The sequence below is a fragment of the Podarcis liolepis genome, assembly GCF_965112155.1.
Source record: "Podarcis liolepis genome assembly, chromosome: 4".
NCBI lineage: Eukaryota > Metazoa > Chordata > Lepidosauria > Squamata > Lacertidae > Podarcis > Podarcis liolepis.
Genome location: NC_139558.1, coordinates 28418132 through 28436288, shown reverse-complemented (window position 1 = coordinate 28436288; position 18157 = coordinate 28418132). Strand labels below are relative to the sequence as shown.

Here is an 18157-nt window from a genome sequence, read left to right as displayed (position 1 = left end):
TTCTTTCTTTTTTTTAAATCGCAAGCTGTTGCAGAAACGTGGAGAACTGAATTTAAGAGTGGAAAAGCAAGCAACAGAGAGAACCATAACTGACATATCCTTTCATCTGTACTCCTCATTGGGAAGGTGGCCCCAAGGTGATCCTCTGATCATTTTGGTTGCTCTTCTCTGTACCTTAAATCAGGTGCATGTGCATATTGGTTAACTCAGTCTAACCTGCCTCACAGGGTTGTTGAAAGCATAAGAGCAGGGATGGGAATGTACACAGCATTCACAAACTGTGTAGAGAGAAAGGAACAAAGCCAAGACAGCATCTCCTATCACTTTAAATACTTTGCCTTATGCAAACTGAATTAAGCATGTCCACTCTTTTTTTGTACTGAAATTTTTAAGACTGCAAGAATCCAATCAAATTCTTATTTTTCTTGTTGTAAGTGAAAAAAGTTAAAAGATTACACTACGATTATAAACAGTGTATGCTCCCTTCCTGGACGCAATGTTAAAAATAATTCTGAAGAATAAACTTGTGAAAATGAATAAAAGTAAGTGTTAATTTGGTATATAGCCTTTAATTGATATACGATGCTCGAAGAATGTTGAAAAACAAGTGTCAAAAAAACAAACCAAGGAAAGTGCTAATGAAGGCTGCAATGCTGTATACATTTATCTGTGATTAAATCCCATTGAACTCAATAGGCCTTAATTCTGAGAGGGTGTATGTACAACTGCCGTGCTAGAGGTATTCTGCATGTGATTGTTTAGCCACCCAATATATTCTACGACATTGGTGTAAACTCCGTATGTGCCCATTGCCGCACAGCCTTTACCCCAGCTCACGATCCCTGTTAGAAACCACGTGTTCCTGTACTCAGTGGCGTGAGGCCCACCGCTGTCACCTTCACAAGCATCTCGACTCCCATCAAGGTATCCTGCGCAGAACATGTTCTTTGTAATGTTTAAGTTAGTGTGCTGAGCACATTCTTTCCTATGCATTTTGACGAGTCTCACTTGCATAAGTGTGGCTGACGTAGCCCCGCCTTCTAAGAGACGCCCCCATCCACTCACTGTGGAGTATTCAATGAAGCTCAGCACATCTGCAGCAAACCGCTGCTGAGGCAAGCATATGGGCACCACGTAATCTGTGAAATTGACAGGTGTCGCTAACTGCAACAAGGCAATGTCATTTTCAACTTTTTTTGGAGAATACTTTTCATGGATTATGATTTTAGCAACTCTTCTTTCCTGTTCACCTTCTTCTTCCTGGTCTATCCTGTATTTGCCTGGAAAAGCAGGAACATTTGTTAAGCGACAGGTGTCAGGTTTCTTAATAGCACAGATCTCAGAGTTGAGCCAGGTCTTTAGGCTCATATTCAGAGAGTATTAATAGCACAAAGATTGACTTTATTTTGGGGTCACACACTGGCAAATTTAGGTTGTGCAATTATAATTGATTGGGAGGTTTTGCATCAAAGAACCCACTTTCCCAAGACTGGACATTTTGTAAAGCGACATGAAAATGCGCTGGAATGTGTGGAATAACGTTAGTTTTGATGCATCATAATCATCCAATTTCCATGCAAACTAATCAGAATAATTTGTTATTCTGTAGCCAACACTGTCTAATCTCCCTGGAAACAAATCAGGATGACCACTCAACAAACAGGTTGTCTGGAAGCACTGCATGGTCATTAATGGTTATGTTTTTGATTATTTTCTTGTTGCATGGCAGAATAATTTTCCATTATTGAACCTCCAGCAGGTACTCTGGTACTCTTCCCCAGGGCAATTATTTCCTTCCCTGGAACCTCATTCTCCCAGACAGCAGGGGACCTATCACTGTGGGAATGGGACACAGCTGTAACATCCCTGAAGGCCTTATCTGCCAGCTTCTCTGCATCTTTTAGCTTTTCCAGGTCTGCCACTTTGGTCTCAATGGAACAAATACATTCCCAGGGAGCCAGGAACCTTGATGCCCCCGCTGGCATTCTACCTGCATAATATTTTATTTAGTTTAAGCTACTTTACTGAGAGTTTGGATGTTATGTCAAGGAAAGGAAGGGCATAATGGAATGCCCTGGTCTCCACACAGATGGATTCATATTACAGGCTGTGTTTCTAGAAGCAGAATGTGTCACACTGATCAGATTCTGATGTCCAATTATTAATGCTGACAGTCTTACTTGATCTACATATCTAGTGATCCAGTTATTGGCCATTTGATCTCCCTGCATGGCATAGCACTCAATAATGTTTATTTTGTTTTTTAAGACCTTGTACCTCGTTCTCCACACTTTACCAGGGAAGCTTGTTCCAACTGTCAAACCATATGGATCAAGCTCTATGTAGTTTCAGCACAGCATAATTGCAAGCCTCTCTTTACTAAGTTTATCTTCTCAATTCCACTGAGGACTGTACTCACCCAGCTTTATCCTGAGTTTTTCGCGGCGTGTTTGTGAGAAGCAGTGGGCTGCAGTAACTACCCATGATGGAGCAATCAGAACACCTCCACACTTCTGCATTTGACCTTCTATCATGAGAGCCTGAAAATACAACAACCATCACTGCAAACCCCTTTACAAGAAACATGATTTACTTGGCATTTATGAAGGACCTGTCAACACATCTACCAGTAATGTGTTCAACTGAATGGAATGGTTAGGTTGTTTAAATGACACTTAAAATTTTGGGGAACTGAAATAATCAGAAGGCTGGAGCAACTTCTCCAAATGAAGGAAAGATACAATGTTTGCGGGAAAGGGTGAATTTAGAAAAAACGAACAGATGAGTAAGGAGGGGTGTGACTGAGTATAAATGCATGTAAGGTGTGGGAAAAGTAGGGAGAAAGATGTTTCTATCTCTCTTTCTCTCATAATACTAGAACCCTAGGGGCATCAAATGAAGTTGGATGGCAGGAGATTTAAGACAGGCAAAAAAAAAAAAAGTCCTTTAAAAACAGCTTTAAAGGGTGATGTAGAAGAGTTTGGATTTGATATCCCACTTTATCACTACCCGAAGGAGTCTCAAAGCGGCTAACATTCTCCTTTCCCTTCCTCCCCCACAACAAACACTCTGTGAGGTGAGTGGGGCTGAGAGACTTCAAAGAAGTGTGACTAGCCCAAGGTCACCCAGCAGCTGCATGTGGAGGAGCGGAGACACGAACCCGGTTCACCAGATTACGAGTCTTCCGCTCTTAACCACTACACCACACTGGCTCTCCACTGGCTCTCTCTTAGTAGTGATGGCTACTAATTTAGGCATCTTTAAAATGAGATTAGATGAAGTCCTGAAAGATAAATTGTGATAGCTATGTACTACCACCAGAATCAGATGTCTTCAACACCTCTGAATACTAACTTGCTTGGAGATAACTGCAGGAGAACATCCTGTTGCTCTCAACTCTAGCTTGTGGGCTGTCAGGGGCATCTGGTCGGCCACTGCAGGAAATAGGATGCTGAAGCTGACAGGCCTTGTTCTGACCCAGCAGGGCTCTTATGTCCTTATTGCCAAGGAGAGCACCTGAGATACCAAAGCAAAGGCAAGGGTCTAGGCATCCTAAGAGTGGTTACAAAACTTAGTACGTAGGGGGAGAGCTGAGTGTACAGCATCTATGCCTGTCTTTTTTCTGCCCCCAGAGCTATTAGCAGCTTTGGACAGTGGGAGGTGAGAGGTGGTTTACACTGTGTAAAGGTGCAAAGTTAAGAATCCTTTCCCAGAGAACTACACACCGAATATCAAAAGCAAAACAAACAGCACACATAACTTTGGGTTTGACCTCCATTCAAGCACATTACATGTCAGGCTTTTCTGTTCCTGTGCAAAAAAAAAGCCCCCAAAAAGCACACTTGTGCATGTTCTCCCTCAAGGTTGCGCTTCCCAACATTCAAAATACAACTTCTTGCTCATGTTTCTTACCCCTGCCCACACCTCATAAATAGGTGTGCTGTTTGACTGCAGTGCAAAAAAATGTGTTGTAACTATTCCTATTATCAGTCTATTTTTTATAACTTTTTCAAAAATGATTTTTTTTTTTAGTATAGGAATGGTTGTCTAGCCATTTAAGCTTCTCCTGTCTGCACTGAACACCTTGCAATGTTTAACCACTTTGTGAATGTTATGTTGGAGGTTTTGTTTGGATATTGTTTTGTCTCTTTTGAAATGCAGGTATCTGGCACAGTTTTCTTTCCCCCTAATGCACCATGCAGTGTATGGAAAGTCAAGAGGAACCTGTTTGTGCCCCTCCCCCAATTCAGTGTTTCTGATGCAAAGACAGACAGACAGAGAATTGTACTAAAGTTATTTGAAGACTCACTTGCCATGGGCATTCACCTGGAGGACAGGTATAACCACCTACGATTCTTCCCTGTCGGTCCTCCCTTTTTTTGGCCAGAAGTGGTATTTTCCCACAAGGATAATCAACTGCAAAAAGATGTAGCTTTTGTTATGCGTGAAACATGGTATGAGCCCTTCCCCACTTCTGAGTTTGGTCTGTATTGCAAAACATCAGTAAATAATATTTTTAAACATACAGTTGAGCTTTCAGACTATGGTGTAGTGGTTAAGAGCGGTAGTCACGTAATCTGGGAAACCGGGTTCGTGTCTCCGCTCCTCCACATGCAGCTGCTGGGTGACCTTGGGCCAGTCACACTTCTGTGAAGTCTCTCAGCCCCACTCACCTCACAGAGTGTTTGTTGTGGGGGAGGAAGGGAAAGGAGAATGTTAGCCGCTTTGAGACTCCTGAAGGGGAGTGAAAGGCGGGATATCAAATCCAAACTCTTCTTCTTCTTCTTCTTCTAATACTGTGACAATATTTTAAAGCGCAAATTTATAATCTTTTGTTATTAACTACTATGAAAAACACGGGGCGTGGGTGGTGCTGTGGGTTAAACCACTGTGCCGCTTGGGCTTGCCAATCGAAAGGTTGGCGGTTCGAATCCCTATGATGGGGTGAGCTCCTGTTGTTTAGTGCCAGCTCCTGCCAACCTAGCAGTTCAAAAGCACACAGTGCAAGTAGATAAATAGGTACCGCTCTGACGGGAAGGTAATCGGTGTTTCCGTGCGCTGCTCTGGTTTCGTCAGAAGTGGCTTAGTTATGCTGGCCACATGACCCGGAAAAACTGTCTGCAGAAGTGGACAAACGCCAGCTCCCTTGGCCTGTAAAGCGAGATGAGCGCTGCAACCCCAGAGTCGTTCACAACTGGACTTAATGGTCAGGGGTCCCTTTACCTTTACTTTTCCTATTAAAAAAGCTCATTCTCAGGTGGGAGTTTTGTATTGTGAAATCCTTTAAATCCACTGATTGAATGCATTCAAAGAATGTGACATGCAATTCTTTTTTTAATTTCTGTGCCTCATTCCCAACAGGCTGTTACAGTCACATCTGGCCTAGTCAACAAACCAGTTAAGCGGGAGTAGTTGGACTGAAACTGATGCATATATCCCAGCAAAGTCACAATCTGCACTCCAGCCACAAGTTGATGACCCTGTACTGCTGCGGCATGACAGATAGCCATGCAGTACAGTGGTACCTCGGGTTGCATACGCTTCAGGTTACAGACTCCGCTAACCCAGAAATAGTACCTCGGGTTAAGAACTTTGCTTCAGGATGAGAACAGAAATCGTGATTCAGGATGAGAACAGACGGCAGCAGGAGACCCCATTAGCTAAAGTGGTGCTTCAGGTTAAGAACAGTTTCAGGTTAAGAACAGACCTCCAGAACAAATTAAGTTCTTAACCTGAGGTACCACTGTATAGTTACTGAAAATGGAGAACAGGATAGTAGAGCACCTGCCACATTTAATCCTCAATATCTCCAGGAAGGAAAAAGGCCCATCTGAAATCCTGGAGAGCTGCTGCCAGTCTGTGTGGACACTATTGAGCTATGTGAACCAATGGTCTGACTCAGCATAAAGCATTTTCCTTGCACTGCCAGTAGTTAGATCCTGGGAACAATGACGTTAAACTTTGTTTAGCTGGATTAGTATTTGAAGCCCTAAAGTAAATATTTCAGTTTATAAGCTAGTAAAGATACAACTGCTAAGTGGGAAAGAACAATTTTATCTGAATGGGGAATAGCAAGGAATCTTTTTTTCTGCCATCATATTTTAGCCTACCATTTGATTTTAAATTAAAATTGTCAGATTTTTTTTTTAAAAGATTTTTACATATTCTCTGACATCTATCAGGCCATGGATGTAACCTGAAATACAACTGGTGTGGTGATGTGTTCTATACCTTACCTTCTGGGATACAAGATTCTTTATCACTTCCCAGCCTATATCCCTCTGCACAGAAACACTGTCGTACTGCATTTGGGATATCGATGCAATAATGCTCACAGTTGCCGTTGTCATAAATGCATTTCAGTCTGGTTTCTGGGCCTAAATATATGAGAACATATTAATTCACCAAATGCCTTGCAAAAGACCTGCAGAATTATATTCTAAACGTTATAGAGATAGATAGATACTGTAGATAGATAGATAGATAGATAGAGAGAGAGAGAGAGAGAGAGATACTGTAGATAGATAGATAGATAGATAGATAGATAGATGATAGGAATATCTTACCAATTTCACAGTTTCTGCCCTCATAATCTTCAGGACAGTAACAATTGTACTTCTGATACTCATCATGACAAGTCCCACCATTCTGACAAGGGTTGGAGTCACACTCATTAGCATCTATGAAAACACTCAAGTGTCAGCAAAAATTCTAGGAAGAGCTCCAATAGCAAATTTTCTATGAGAATGAGTCAGTTTACCTGTGTATTGTTTCCAGAATTCCATCTGAGTAGAAAAGGACAGAGATACAGGAGAAATAATCAAAATGAGCATAAAAACGTCAATATCTAAGTAAAACAGCATCTACTCTATAACAGTTTGGGAAAAGTCATCTACTATCATAATAACCTTCAAAATATTAGTTTACTTCTGGGTTTACTTGTAACTTCCCTATTTTTGAACCAAGAATTGCCTCTTAAATTGGCTGATCCCACTCAGACACTCCACAGTGTCTCCACAGATGGGGCTTTTCTGTCTGCTCTGTTAATTTCACCTGCAATAGGTTCTTCTTTGGTGATGCAAAAGCCAATTGGGCATGTGTTCCATTGCTTAACGTTTCACAAGGAAATTATAAATGCCGCGCCCAGTATTTTAAATTGAGTCCCACCAGATGCAATATAGGAAATGTACGTTGAACACCACATGTTGTTCATGTACTGTATGTACATTTATTACATTTACGTGTTTGTACAAGAGATATGATGCACTTCAGAGATCTGTCCCCAAGGCCTGAAGAATCACAGATCTATCAACTCCCGCTAATGCATTTAAAACAAGTAATCTCCAAAATCCCATTTTCTCACCAAAGGCAGAACAGGTATTTTATCAGACACAAGAACCAGATGGAACCTTTTTGCTATTATAGAGTATCAGAACTGGCAAATTCTCCGCCAAACAAGAAGTTGCAAATCACATTCAAATTGGCAAGTTACACTTTGTACTTGCAATCAGGGTCTGCAGTTCTGGTTTGGAGGGTGAGCACAACCCACAGTTTGCTGGTTTGGATTTGGGAGGGAATTGGGAGTGAGCAAGGGGATTAGGGAGGAAAGGCATGAAGCCATTGGTTTCTCATGTAATGTCAAACCATGGTTCAATTTGTTATAAACCATTGCTTCTAATACAGATTTGGCAAATGTCATCAAAATGGGAAGATGCTCTTCCATTACTTCACATTACTTACAGTCCTTTCGCGATCTTTGTAGATTTCTCTGGCTTCCTCAAATGAACATTTCTCTTCCATGCATTCTCGTTCCAGTGATCCCGCTTTCAACTCTTCAAAGATGGTGTTGGCTCTCTTATTCCTTTGTAGCACACTGCTTGCTTCCTCATGCTTTAAGAAGACTTTAAAAACAAAAAAAATCCTTGGCTTTCTGCCTCTGCAAAGCATGGTTATTAGGGATATCTCCACAGCTGAGGAAAGCAGGGAATGGAACTAAACCTAGAATACTGTATTTTATGTCCATTTTGGAGAGTTCATTCTGTGGGGGGTTTTGTGTGGATCAGCGTCCCCTGGTTTTCCAGGTTGCCATTTCTCAGCCCAACAATTCCTTCTTGCCCTCGTTTGCCTTCACTGCTATTTCACCTTACTGGCGGTAGCAATCCATATGACTTTTGTCAATGGTATCATAAAGTTATGTTGGTAAACTGTGCTTTTTTCCAAGACAAAAAGGTGCAGGAACGTGCCTCCCCCAGAAGACCCACCCCAAAGATAATCTCTTCAGGCTGTGTGTGTGTCCTCTGCAGGTAGAGGCTTGTCGAGGCTGCTCAGCTGAGGCGAGGGGAGCCTTCCATGCCTCAGATGAGCAGCTTAATGAGCCCCCACTGTGTCTCTCAGGCTCACATGAGCCAGAGCAATTTCAAAATAAACATCAAAATTGGGGAATACTTAGCACAGTCTTAGAAGAAATGCTTCAAGCCAGAAAAATACTTTACTGTTCATTGTGTTATGGGGCATTGTGATTCTTTTCGTTTGAGTTACAGAACAACCCTCTTTGTCCATCCCACAGAGAAACTACTCTTCGCTGCCCATCAGATTCGAACGCAGTTACCAATGAAACGTTCAAGAATTATAATTAAAATTCACAAAGTTGACTGCATAGTTCCTTGCATCCAACCAACTGTTAATTAAGAGGCATGTGCATCTTTGTGAGCATGCAAAACCCCCCCCAAGTCTATCTTTTTAAGATTAGCTCCTCACTTGAGTGCAAGTGTTCAAATTTACTTCATTAATTCGAAGTCATGAACAGCAGGCTTAAATATAGTCGGGACTGATAGTTAACTAAGCCATTCTCATAGCAGCCCCACAAAAATAAATGGACTTAAGTAAGTCAAGTCCCTGTATTTCAGTGGGTCTACTCTGAGTATGACTTGTTGGATACAACCCAACATGTCTATATTTCATAAGGTTTCTTTTTCTTTTCCCCCTAAACAAACATCTGTCTGACAAAGAATGTGCACTCTGAAAGCTGACTCTTTGTCAAATAATGGGCTGACTCTATAAATAAATATTATTCCTGTTATGGTGCATTCAAATAGTTTAGTAACTAAATTCTATTTTTGGATTAAGCAAAAGAAACCCTGGAACAAATATTTACCATGTTTAGTTTTAGTCACCTTTTATCCTTCCAGTAAAGAATAACTTAACCTCTATTTTCAAATGATGTGTATCACAAATAATACATAAGTTTGAATAATTACAGATTATGATTGTAAAGAAGATTAGTCTATAGCTAGACTCACATATCACTTACTTGAGCCAACGGACTGTTCACTCAACTTGTTTACTAATAATTCACAAAATGTAAAGAATCACAATTTTTTGTGATTACGGCCCTTCCTCTTTAGCTTTGTGAATGCCAGAAAATTTGCTCCCCCCCCCCAAAAAAAACCACCTTTCAGTAATTTTGGTAAAATTACTGGTAAAATCCTGGATGTGGAGGCAACACAGTGATATAGGTTTCTCTCTTCATGATATTATTCTACAGGTTCTGTTTAAACAAAACAATAACCAACAAAGAGAAAACTACATGGAAGCAATAATTGATAATGGTGGTTTTAGAAATACATAAAAAAGAGTTGGTCAGATTTGCTGCTTTTTTGACCTCTCAGTTTAAAACCTGGTTTTTTATCTATCTGTGAGGCACTGGGGAATTTGGTTAACCATTAAGCTTAGCAGCAGATTTTTCTAAATCATTATGGTAATCACATGAGCAGCTGTGTCACACAAAACAGTTTGGTTTTAGGAAGATCTAGAAGCTTTTGAATCCTTTCTCAAAATTGCCCTGCACTTTCAATAAGAAAATTACAAGAAAAGGAAACATTTCAAGTTTATACATTATGGCAGTTTTTCATGAGTCATACCTGCAGCCGGTGAAAGCGGATACACCAGGAAAAGGAAGAAAAACAGAATGCTGAAGTGACAGGAAATCATGATGAAACCAAAATGCTTGTGTCCCAAATTGTGTGCTGATATTTCAGCAAGATCGCGGTGACCAAAGTTCTGCTGCAATTGCTCCATTCATAGGAGGGGGAACAGAAACACTGGAAGAGAAAAAACTGAAGCTGTAACAAACCAATTTTCATGGGTGGAAAGCTGAACAAACAAGAAAGATCAGATTTAAGTTCATTTATTTCTGTTTATACCAGGGGTGGAGAAACTTTTTTCAACCCAAGGGCCGTCGTCCCTCATCAGAAACCTCCTGGGGGCCACATGCTGGTGAAAAGTGGGGCGAGGCAACAGGTGTGACTCTTGCCTTTGCACACCAAAAAGCCAATATATTTCTACATACACGAACATCCAATACGTATCTCTCATTCCTCCAAAAAGAGGTTTTGTCGTAGTTCAAGGACACATTCCAGCCAGAAAAAAAGCAGTTGAGGAGACTGCAGAGGGTTTTCATCTGGGAAAAGGGTGTGTGGACAGGGAAGGGGAATGAATGGCCTAGGAAGATGGTTGAGGGCTGTGTCCTGGACAGCTGCATTCAGCCTCTGACCATGAGGTTTCCTACCCCTGAGGAAGGAAGGCCTGCTTTTCTACACAGTGTGAAAGCCAGCTGACAACAGAACCAGTGAAACACAATGAAGAAAATAAAAGTATCTAAAGTGTGTAAACAGTGCTGGAACTAAATCCTAGGAAGTTGAATATATATCCTAATACAGTGGTACCTCTAGTTATGTACTTAATTTGTTCCGGAGGTCTGTTCTTAACCTGAAACTGTTCTTAACCTGAAGCACCACTTTAGCTAATGGGGCCTCACGCTGCAGCCGCGCTGCCGGAGCCCGATTTCTGTTTCATCCTGAAGCTGAAGGGGTACAGTTAGGGTTACCCCAGAAAGCCCTAAAAACTGTTTGTGAATCCCCCCCCCCCAGCCAGGCCTCGGAGTACGCATTTTAAAAACTGCATTTTCCTCTAAGACAAAAAGCATAAGCTAAGCAGTCCTCTCTGTAACAAAAACGCTGTAACAAACCCAGAGTTGAGAACAGTAAAGCTTTTCGCTTCCCAGATCCAAGATAACCTTGTCCTGGTACATTGATTTGCAACATACTTCCGGGAACAGAGTCAGAGAACGAAAAGCAACATTTCTATGTAAGAATCTGTGAAGGGGGAGAGGAAAAAAGGGGTTTGAAAAAAGGATAAAACCTGCTTGTAAAATGTTTTCGGCGCAGCCTGTCTTTTGTGAACTGAATCACACAGGTGCCTCTGCCCCCCCCCCCAATGGCAGAATAAAACGCTCTTTCTCTGGATTAACCCCTCTGCTCAGGTGCAACAATTATTCCTACCCATGGATTAAAAAGGCTACAAAGCAAAGTACTTAAGCTGAGGTAATATTTCTGGGTTAGCGGAGTCTGTAACCTGAAGCGTATGTAACCAGAGGTACCACTGTACTCAATTGCATTTTCCTCTCAGGATCAAATCAGTTATTGTTTTGATGCGTTTAATCGCAGGGCCTATTTGGTAATCTGGCACTGTATGTAAAGTAAAATTAGAAGAGCTTTAAGAAAATCGCAGAACACCAAACCATGAAAACTTCTTAGGCGGCAAATGAGAAAGATTAAACTAGCCTCCTCACTAAAGGAAAACAAGCATGCGGCCTCCCCACAGAAAGTATAGTATACAGCCCTGAGAAGGCCTCTTGCATGTCTCCACCAAAAACACTTCAGATTTGGGTGGGACTCCAGCTCCGGCCCAGTCATGTCCCCTTCTTGTGAAGGGGAAGAGTGGTTCCTTCACTTTGTCCTCTCCACTGCACTCCCAGAGGACTGGCCCTGCTGCCCCACATTCAATGGGGCCAAGCTTTTGCAGTGGGGAGTCTGCTCTGCCAGCATAGGCATAAAAACAAGCAAACCAGGCCTAGTGCATGGAAGGGGTTGGGCGGATCTGTTAAGAAATCGACAAAAAGGGTGCTCCTCATGAGGGCAGCACTGCTTCCCTTCTGGTATTTGGCCTTATTCCTTCCAGTCCTTTCTTAGGCCATAAGCTTCATTTGTCCTCTGCTACAAACTTAATTATAAAGTTTCACTGAGAGGCGCTGTGTGTGTGTTTGTGTGTGTGTGTGTGTGTGTAGAAATTTCTTTTTTTCAGTCATACTGAAACTGTTGGGATGATTCTGCCACCCGTCCCTCCCCCAGGAATATTTGGAGAATCTTCACCGCCTCCCTCATTTTGCCACTCATAAATAGGATGGTGAATTTTGGGGAGCCCATTTTCAACAGGGTCTGACACTGACCTTGGTGAACGCTGTCACCTTAATCTAGGAGGAAATGAGGGGCTGCCAATAATAAAAACAATCCCAATTTGTACTTGCTTTTCTGTATCACCATTATAACTAACTGGGTCATTGACGTGCCTTTCTTGGTGGTCAGATGTGGGGGACCTACCTGGACAGTATTTTTGAACCTTGCAATTTTGTGATGATGAGATATGCTCCAACATTTCTCTGATGGAAATAGGAATGTCCTATTCAATAATATTAATAATAATAATAATAATAATAATAATAATAATAATAATAATATTACCCCACAAATCTGATTGGGTTTCCCCAGTCACTTGGGGCGGTTTCCAACATATATAAAAACACAAAAGAACATTAAACATTAAAAAAAATTCCCTATGCAGGGCTATGTCGGGGGGGGTCACATAACTCCATACCCTCCAACATTTCTCTGATGAATATAGGGACATCCTAAGGAAAAGCAGGACATTATGGGATCAAATCAGAAACAGAGACAGCTTCTGTAAATCTGGCACTGTCCCTGGAAAACATAGACGCTTGGGGTTTTTTGGTATTCATTGCAGATCCTCTAACACAAACTCCGTAATACCTATGCACTTTGATTTTATCAAATGATTGATTAATCCTTAGACTTGTTCTACAGCTCTAATGAAGCATAAATCAAAGAATGTTTCCATTCTGTTACTGGAATTTTCTAGGTGGACAGTATGAACTGGCCTTTCCTTATCTCAAATTCCTATTCCTGGTACAAAATACATTCCTTGCACCAGGCAATGTTAAGTACAGACTATGCTTTGGTTGTCTGGTACCAGGAGTATCTCCCCCCCCCCCATGAAGTTAACTTTAGTCCACAAAAGGTTATGCAATCTTTCATCCGCTTGTCTTCAAGATGCTTCGGTACCTTGCTGATTTTGCTGCTAAACAGATTAACATGGCTACGCTTCCGAAAGTTGGGACAAGGAGCGTATTTGTAATGTGCAGGAGATAGCTACAGAAGTGCAAGGTTATGTTGACAACAGTGGCTTAAAATGAAGTGAGGTTATTCTTCTCCACTGTGTTTCCAGACAGATTAGAACAGAATTGTTCACATCAAGAGGTGGAGGGGGGTGGATTTCTTCACCACACACACACACATTTGGGGTGGGTGGGTTCTGCACCCTGCAACCCCCCTGCCAACTCTTATCCATGAAGCTGTGATCTGCACATGCTGTGATGGCTGCCTGAAATGTCCACATTACCACTTACTTCACATCCAGTTTTCTAGTCAGACTGAAGTTGGTGTAAGAGAAAAATCCACCAAACAGCAGTATTTGTCAAGAAACGATAGGATCGATATGAATTGTGACTAATGATATGTGAATGTGGTTTCAAAAAACTAGCAGTGAGAGCGCATTGGATGTGGAGCAAGTGGTAATATGAACATGCCTCAACATAGGAGTTCTATAATGTACTGCAGTAACTTGGGATACAGTGGCAGAATACTGTGGGTTTAGTCTGTGATACTGTTGGTTAAAAATACAATGCACAAAGGAAGTGGGAGGGAGGGAATTTCTGCAAGAGAGGAGACAAGAGGAAGTTTTGGAGACCGTAGGGTTAAGAGAATTGAGAAATGTTATAGTGGCGGTGGTCACTGTTTTTTCTTCATCTGAGATGATATTATAGAGATGATGGCAGAAGTCTATGCAGGTTGTAAATCACTTCCTCTCCTCCTTTTGGCATACAAGGACCAAATTAGATTCCATGCGAACAATATACAATTAGGGTCTCCTGATAGCAGCTATCTGGCAGAACATGAACTGGATTGGGATAACAATATGCTGACAGTTTTTATTTATTAAAAGTAGTAATAATAATCAGATCATGCCATTTCCCCTATTAAAACACATACAGATGTGTAGCCTATCAGGAAAAACCACTGCCGGTTTGACAGAACAGCAGCAGAGAGGGGCATTTAAATCTGGAAAACAGCATACTATACCTTCTCCCTGCCGACTGCCATAACAACAATTACATTTTTTATATGCTGCCCATCTGACTGGGTTGCCCCAGCCACTCTGGCTGGCTTCCAGCAAATCAAAACATCGAACACAGTAAAATATCAAACATAAAAAAACTTCCCTATACAGGGCTGCCTTCAGAGCACTGGGATCCTAAGCCAGTCCCCACCCCCACCCCACCCCATGGCTGCCAATGAAAATGGGTCAGTTAAAGATGCCTTCCTGCACGTTCCAGCAACACAGATTGCTGAAAGTAGGATGGCCACAAATTAGAAGCATTTCCTCTTAAACATCCAGCACTAACTGCTACTTGGCCTAAGATTACCGGGCAGACAGAAAACCAAACAGACCCACTAGCTAAAGGTTTGCATCCTTTCCATGTTCAATGTGCAAAAGCCATTTAAAAGCTGCAGTAGAGAGCTTATGGTTGCCCTTAAAGAGGCAGCTTGGAATGAAGAGAGCCATCTGAGTGAGGCTAACCTCAGGCCCTCTGCAAGAGACATTATTTGCGCTCTGTTTGCGCTCATTGCTGGGTCTGCAAGAATGCCATTTGAATAGTATTGAATCGTCAACCCAAGCTGAGGTAGGGGATGTGCATGAAAGGGACCCCCCCCCTTATTATTTAGAACCCTTTTCTGCCAGAATTTGTTAAAACACATTGATATTGGTTAGAAGTTAAGACTTGAAATAATTTTGCCTGATGCCTGCAACCAGTGGTTTTTTTTCTAAAAAAATGTTTAGGGGTACTCTCACTTTCCTACTCATATTGAAATACTTCCCCTCAATGAGGCCAAACTTAGATCCACAAAATGTACAGGGGTATGCGTACCCCTGCGTATCCCCAGGGGAAAAAAGCACTGCCTTCAACAGTCTCCCCATTGCTATCCACCAAGTCCCTTTCCATCTGCAATGTACACTTTAGCAAATTCAATCCTGACTTGTCGTGGATTCAATGACTTGGTATCTTTCACAACAAAAAGCAACCCCAAAGTTTTTTTGGGATAGGGATATTACTGCTAGTGTTTAGGATGCCCAGTGCACACAAATATATATATATATTTAAACAGAGGACAGGCACACTTTAAGGGGCACTCCCATGGCAAGATCTGCTAGATTGAGAAACTGAGGATCTCTAGCTCAGCCAGAGATATGCTGGTGCTGAGCAAAGAATCTGGGGTTTGGAGTTGGGACCAGAAAGGGAGGATTTAGGTTGGATCCTGAACCAGTTCGGCTCAGTCACATGATCCGGCAACCCAACACAGAATATTATTTGAAAATATTGTTTCCCCTTTGTTAGGCTTAGGCAAAAGCCTAAGCTGAATGGGGTTTGGATCTGGTGTAGCTTTCTGCTGGCTTTATTTACAAATGCTTTGCTTTACGCCAGCTTCTTGTACATAGGATTCCTCCGTTAAGATTTGCTGCATCAACTTCCGACACACTGTGGTACCATGTTAACACACCCACACAAAATAGACATCACCATCATGTTGAGGAGACCCAGCAAGAAATGCTGAATTTTATTCAAAATTTCATACATATACAATAAAGACATCAGATCCTGTAATTGTAATTTACAACAGCAGTAGAAAATTGAAACGTGGGTCATATTAAAGTGCAATGGTATATGTACAACCACATGAACAAGGAAAAGGCATTGTCAGGGACAATGTAAAAAGAGACAGCCTCTAATAGAAGGGCTTTCTCTGTGGTTTTCGTTCCCCGTAATAACTCCTCTCACTTGAGCCAGAGAAGCAATAAACCAATTTATTAATTCTATGCAAGAAAAGTCATTTTTTTGGCAGTATCCCAAGCTAGGGCCACTGACAGAGGAAGGGGTGTGTGTGTGTGTGTGTGTTTGTGTTTGTGATGATGAAGGCCTGTGGATGCATCATAATTGTATTCTTCCTTCTAGGACGATTTTGCAATAGAGGGGTCCCCACTCCCAAACTCCTATTTACAAAATAAATTACAAAAGACTATTGCTATTTTATGACCACAACAGGACAGACAGTGCCTTGGCTGGCACAATCTCGTTTGTTTAAGATGCTTTCAAGAGATGTACTTTCCTGTGCTGGAAAATATATAAAGTAAAGCCTTGTACAACCTTTACATTGCTGCCGTATTAAGAAATTTAGGACATACAGAGGCCATCTTTAGCAGCCGGAAGTGTATAAATACATATTTTACATTAATACACATACACACACATATATAAATATGAACATATACAAACAGATATAAAATTCTGCACTGACCAGAGCCAGTCACAGTTTGATTGTTAACTATAAGCCAGAACTTGTTCCTGACGTTTGAAACAACAATCTGAGATGCTATTTATACTTCAGGAAAAAAGCAAAATCCAAATTAGTTTTATCTTTCCAGATTCTAATTGCCTAGTATTCATTAAGTGCTGACCACCAAACATTCACTTCTTCAATAATATATGAATGAGGTACATACGCTATGAGCTGTAAATTAATTCAGGTGTATGGATGAATCCAATGTGGTTTATACATCAGTTTACATACTACTAGCCTTTGGTAAGGCAGATTTATAAATCGTAGCTTGAGGGGGAACAGCAATTTACACAGCATTGCTCTATTTCACATGTGTTAAATGAAATGCGCATGATTTTCATCTTCGTTTATTTTAAAACTATGCCCACAATGATTTTTCCCTGCTCAAATGACATACTCATGCATTTCATAGAAAATTAAGCACCAGGAAAGATTTAGAAAGGTTTCATTTAGAAGAATTGTAGGCATCTTCTAACGGTAAAAGACAATTGCTTGCTATTATAGAATGTTTAAGTTCAACCCATATAAAACGTGTTCCGGTATTTACTTGATAATTAAAAAATGGGGTTTGTTTTACCAAACAACTTATGAAATTACCAGCATTCTTGTAAACAATTGTCCTTGATGGTAAAAATATCTCAAAAGGGCTATCGCCATAGATTGTTTAAAAAAAAAAAGGAAAGGAAAGGGGATAGTCTCTGTTGAAGTGGAATTGCTATTTTTTTTGAAGCAAAGATTACGAACAAGCTCATGGCTAGATAAAGCACAGTGGTTCAGAAAAACCAAGCCAGGAACCACAGCCAGATCAAAATGGATTCCCCTGATGCTGTAAGAGATTTCCTGCATATTAACACATTGCCTCAAGGAGGATTTCATGTTAAATGACCTGTAAAGATCACATTGCTGTTTCCTTCTACATGATCAATTAACTTCATATTAATTATATATTAACATATATTCATTGTTTTACTGTACAGATTCACACCAATGGACACAACCTGGTTTCTTCATAGTATTCTCCCACATTATCCCTGTCCAGGTTCATTTTTTTCTAGGAAAATGATAATGCACCTTCCAGAAGATTCTCTTTCCAACAAAGCGCACTTCTTCCACTCCATGCTGCTGGCAATCCTTTACATCTTCATTCAATGTCTTTTTATTTTTTTATATAAAATTTTCTTTTTTTATTATTCAATGTCTTTTTTTTTAATAAAAAAGATTTTGTAAGCTACCAATGAAACGTGTGTGTGTGTTGGGGAATGGAGAGAGATGCAAGTGATGGTAGCTTCTCTGTTTCATTTAACATCCAGCATTTGCATTAGAAGTTTGACAGTTTCACAAGAGTCTTCATGGAGGTTTTAACAGGTTAGCCCTTTATGTCCGAGAAGCTGATGCTGCTGACGTTGCAACTCTCACTGTAGCTTGAAGATGAGCTCAGTGTACTGGAACCAGCTGCAGACTCTGGATGGAAGGAACACAAATTTACAGAGAAATATATTTGTAGCTAACTTGGTACTGGGCTCTTTGACAAATTAAGTGCCACTCTGCTAAACCAAAGCATTTACAAT

At 41.0% G+C, this 18157-nt stretch overlaps 2 protein-coding genes across 28 annotated transcripts in view; both read right to left on the bottom strand.

Annotated features, from left to right (window-relative positions):
- Window positions 1–549: 549 nt before the first annotated feature.
- Window positions 550–11881, bottom strand: F7 (coagulation factor VII). Of its 4 annotated transcripts, none has more exons than XM_083501261.1 (9): window positions 11630–11881; window positions 9921–10100; window positions 7741–7901; window positions 6761–6785; window positions 6567–6680; window positions 6237–6377; window positions 4310–4416; window positions 2420–2540; window positions 550–1280 (listed from the first exon to the last, which is right to left on the bottom strand). In XM_083501261.1, exons 2-9 carry the CDS (start codon window positions 10075–10077, stop codon window positions 700–702), a joined length of 1407 nt encoding a protein of 468 aa, XP_083357387.1. In that variant the 5' UTR covers window positions 10078–10100; window positions 11630–11881; the 3' UTR covers window positions 550–699. The 4 variants fall into 4 exon arrangements, with proteins under 4 accessions (XP_083357387.1, XP_083357388.1, XP_083357389.1 ...); XM_083501262.1 differs by having other exon boundaries at window positions 11791–11880; XM_083501263.1 differs by lacking the exon at window positions 11630–11881 and adding an exon at window positions 10349–10743.
- Window positions 11882–15779: 3898 nt separating this feature from the next.
- The window catches only part of MCF2L (MCF.2 cell line derived transforming sequence like), a 120392-nt gene continuing 118014 nt past the window's right edge, over window positions 15780–18157 (bottom strand). For all 24 annotated transcript variants that reach the window (XR_014525563.1, XR_014525564.1, XR_014525565.1 and 21 more), the window contains one exon: window positions 15780–18050. Coding sequence is in view for 21 of the 24 variants with exons in the window: in XM_083501108.1 (XP_083357234.1) it covers window positions 17956–18050 (95 nt within the window). In the remaining 3 variants the exon portion in view is untranslated. The remainder of the gene's footprint in view (window positions 18051–18157) is intronic.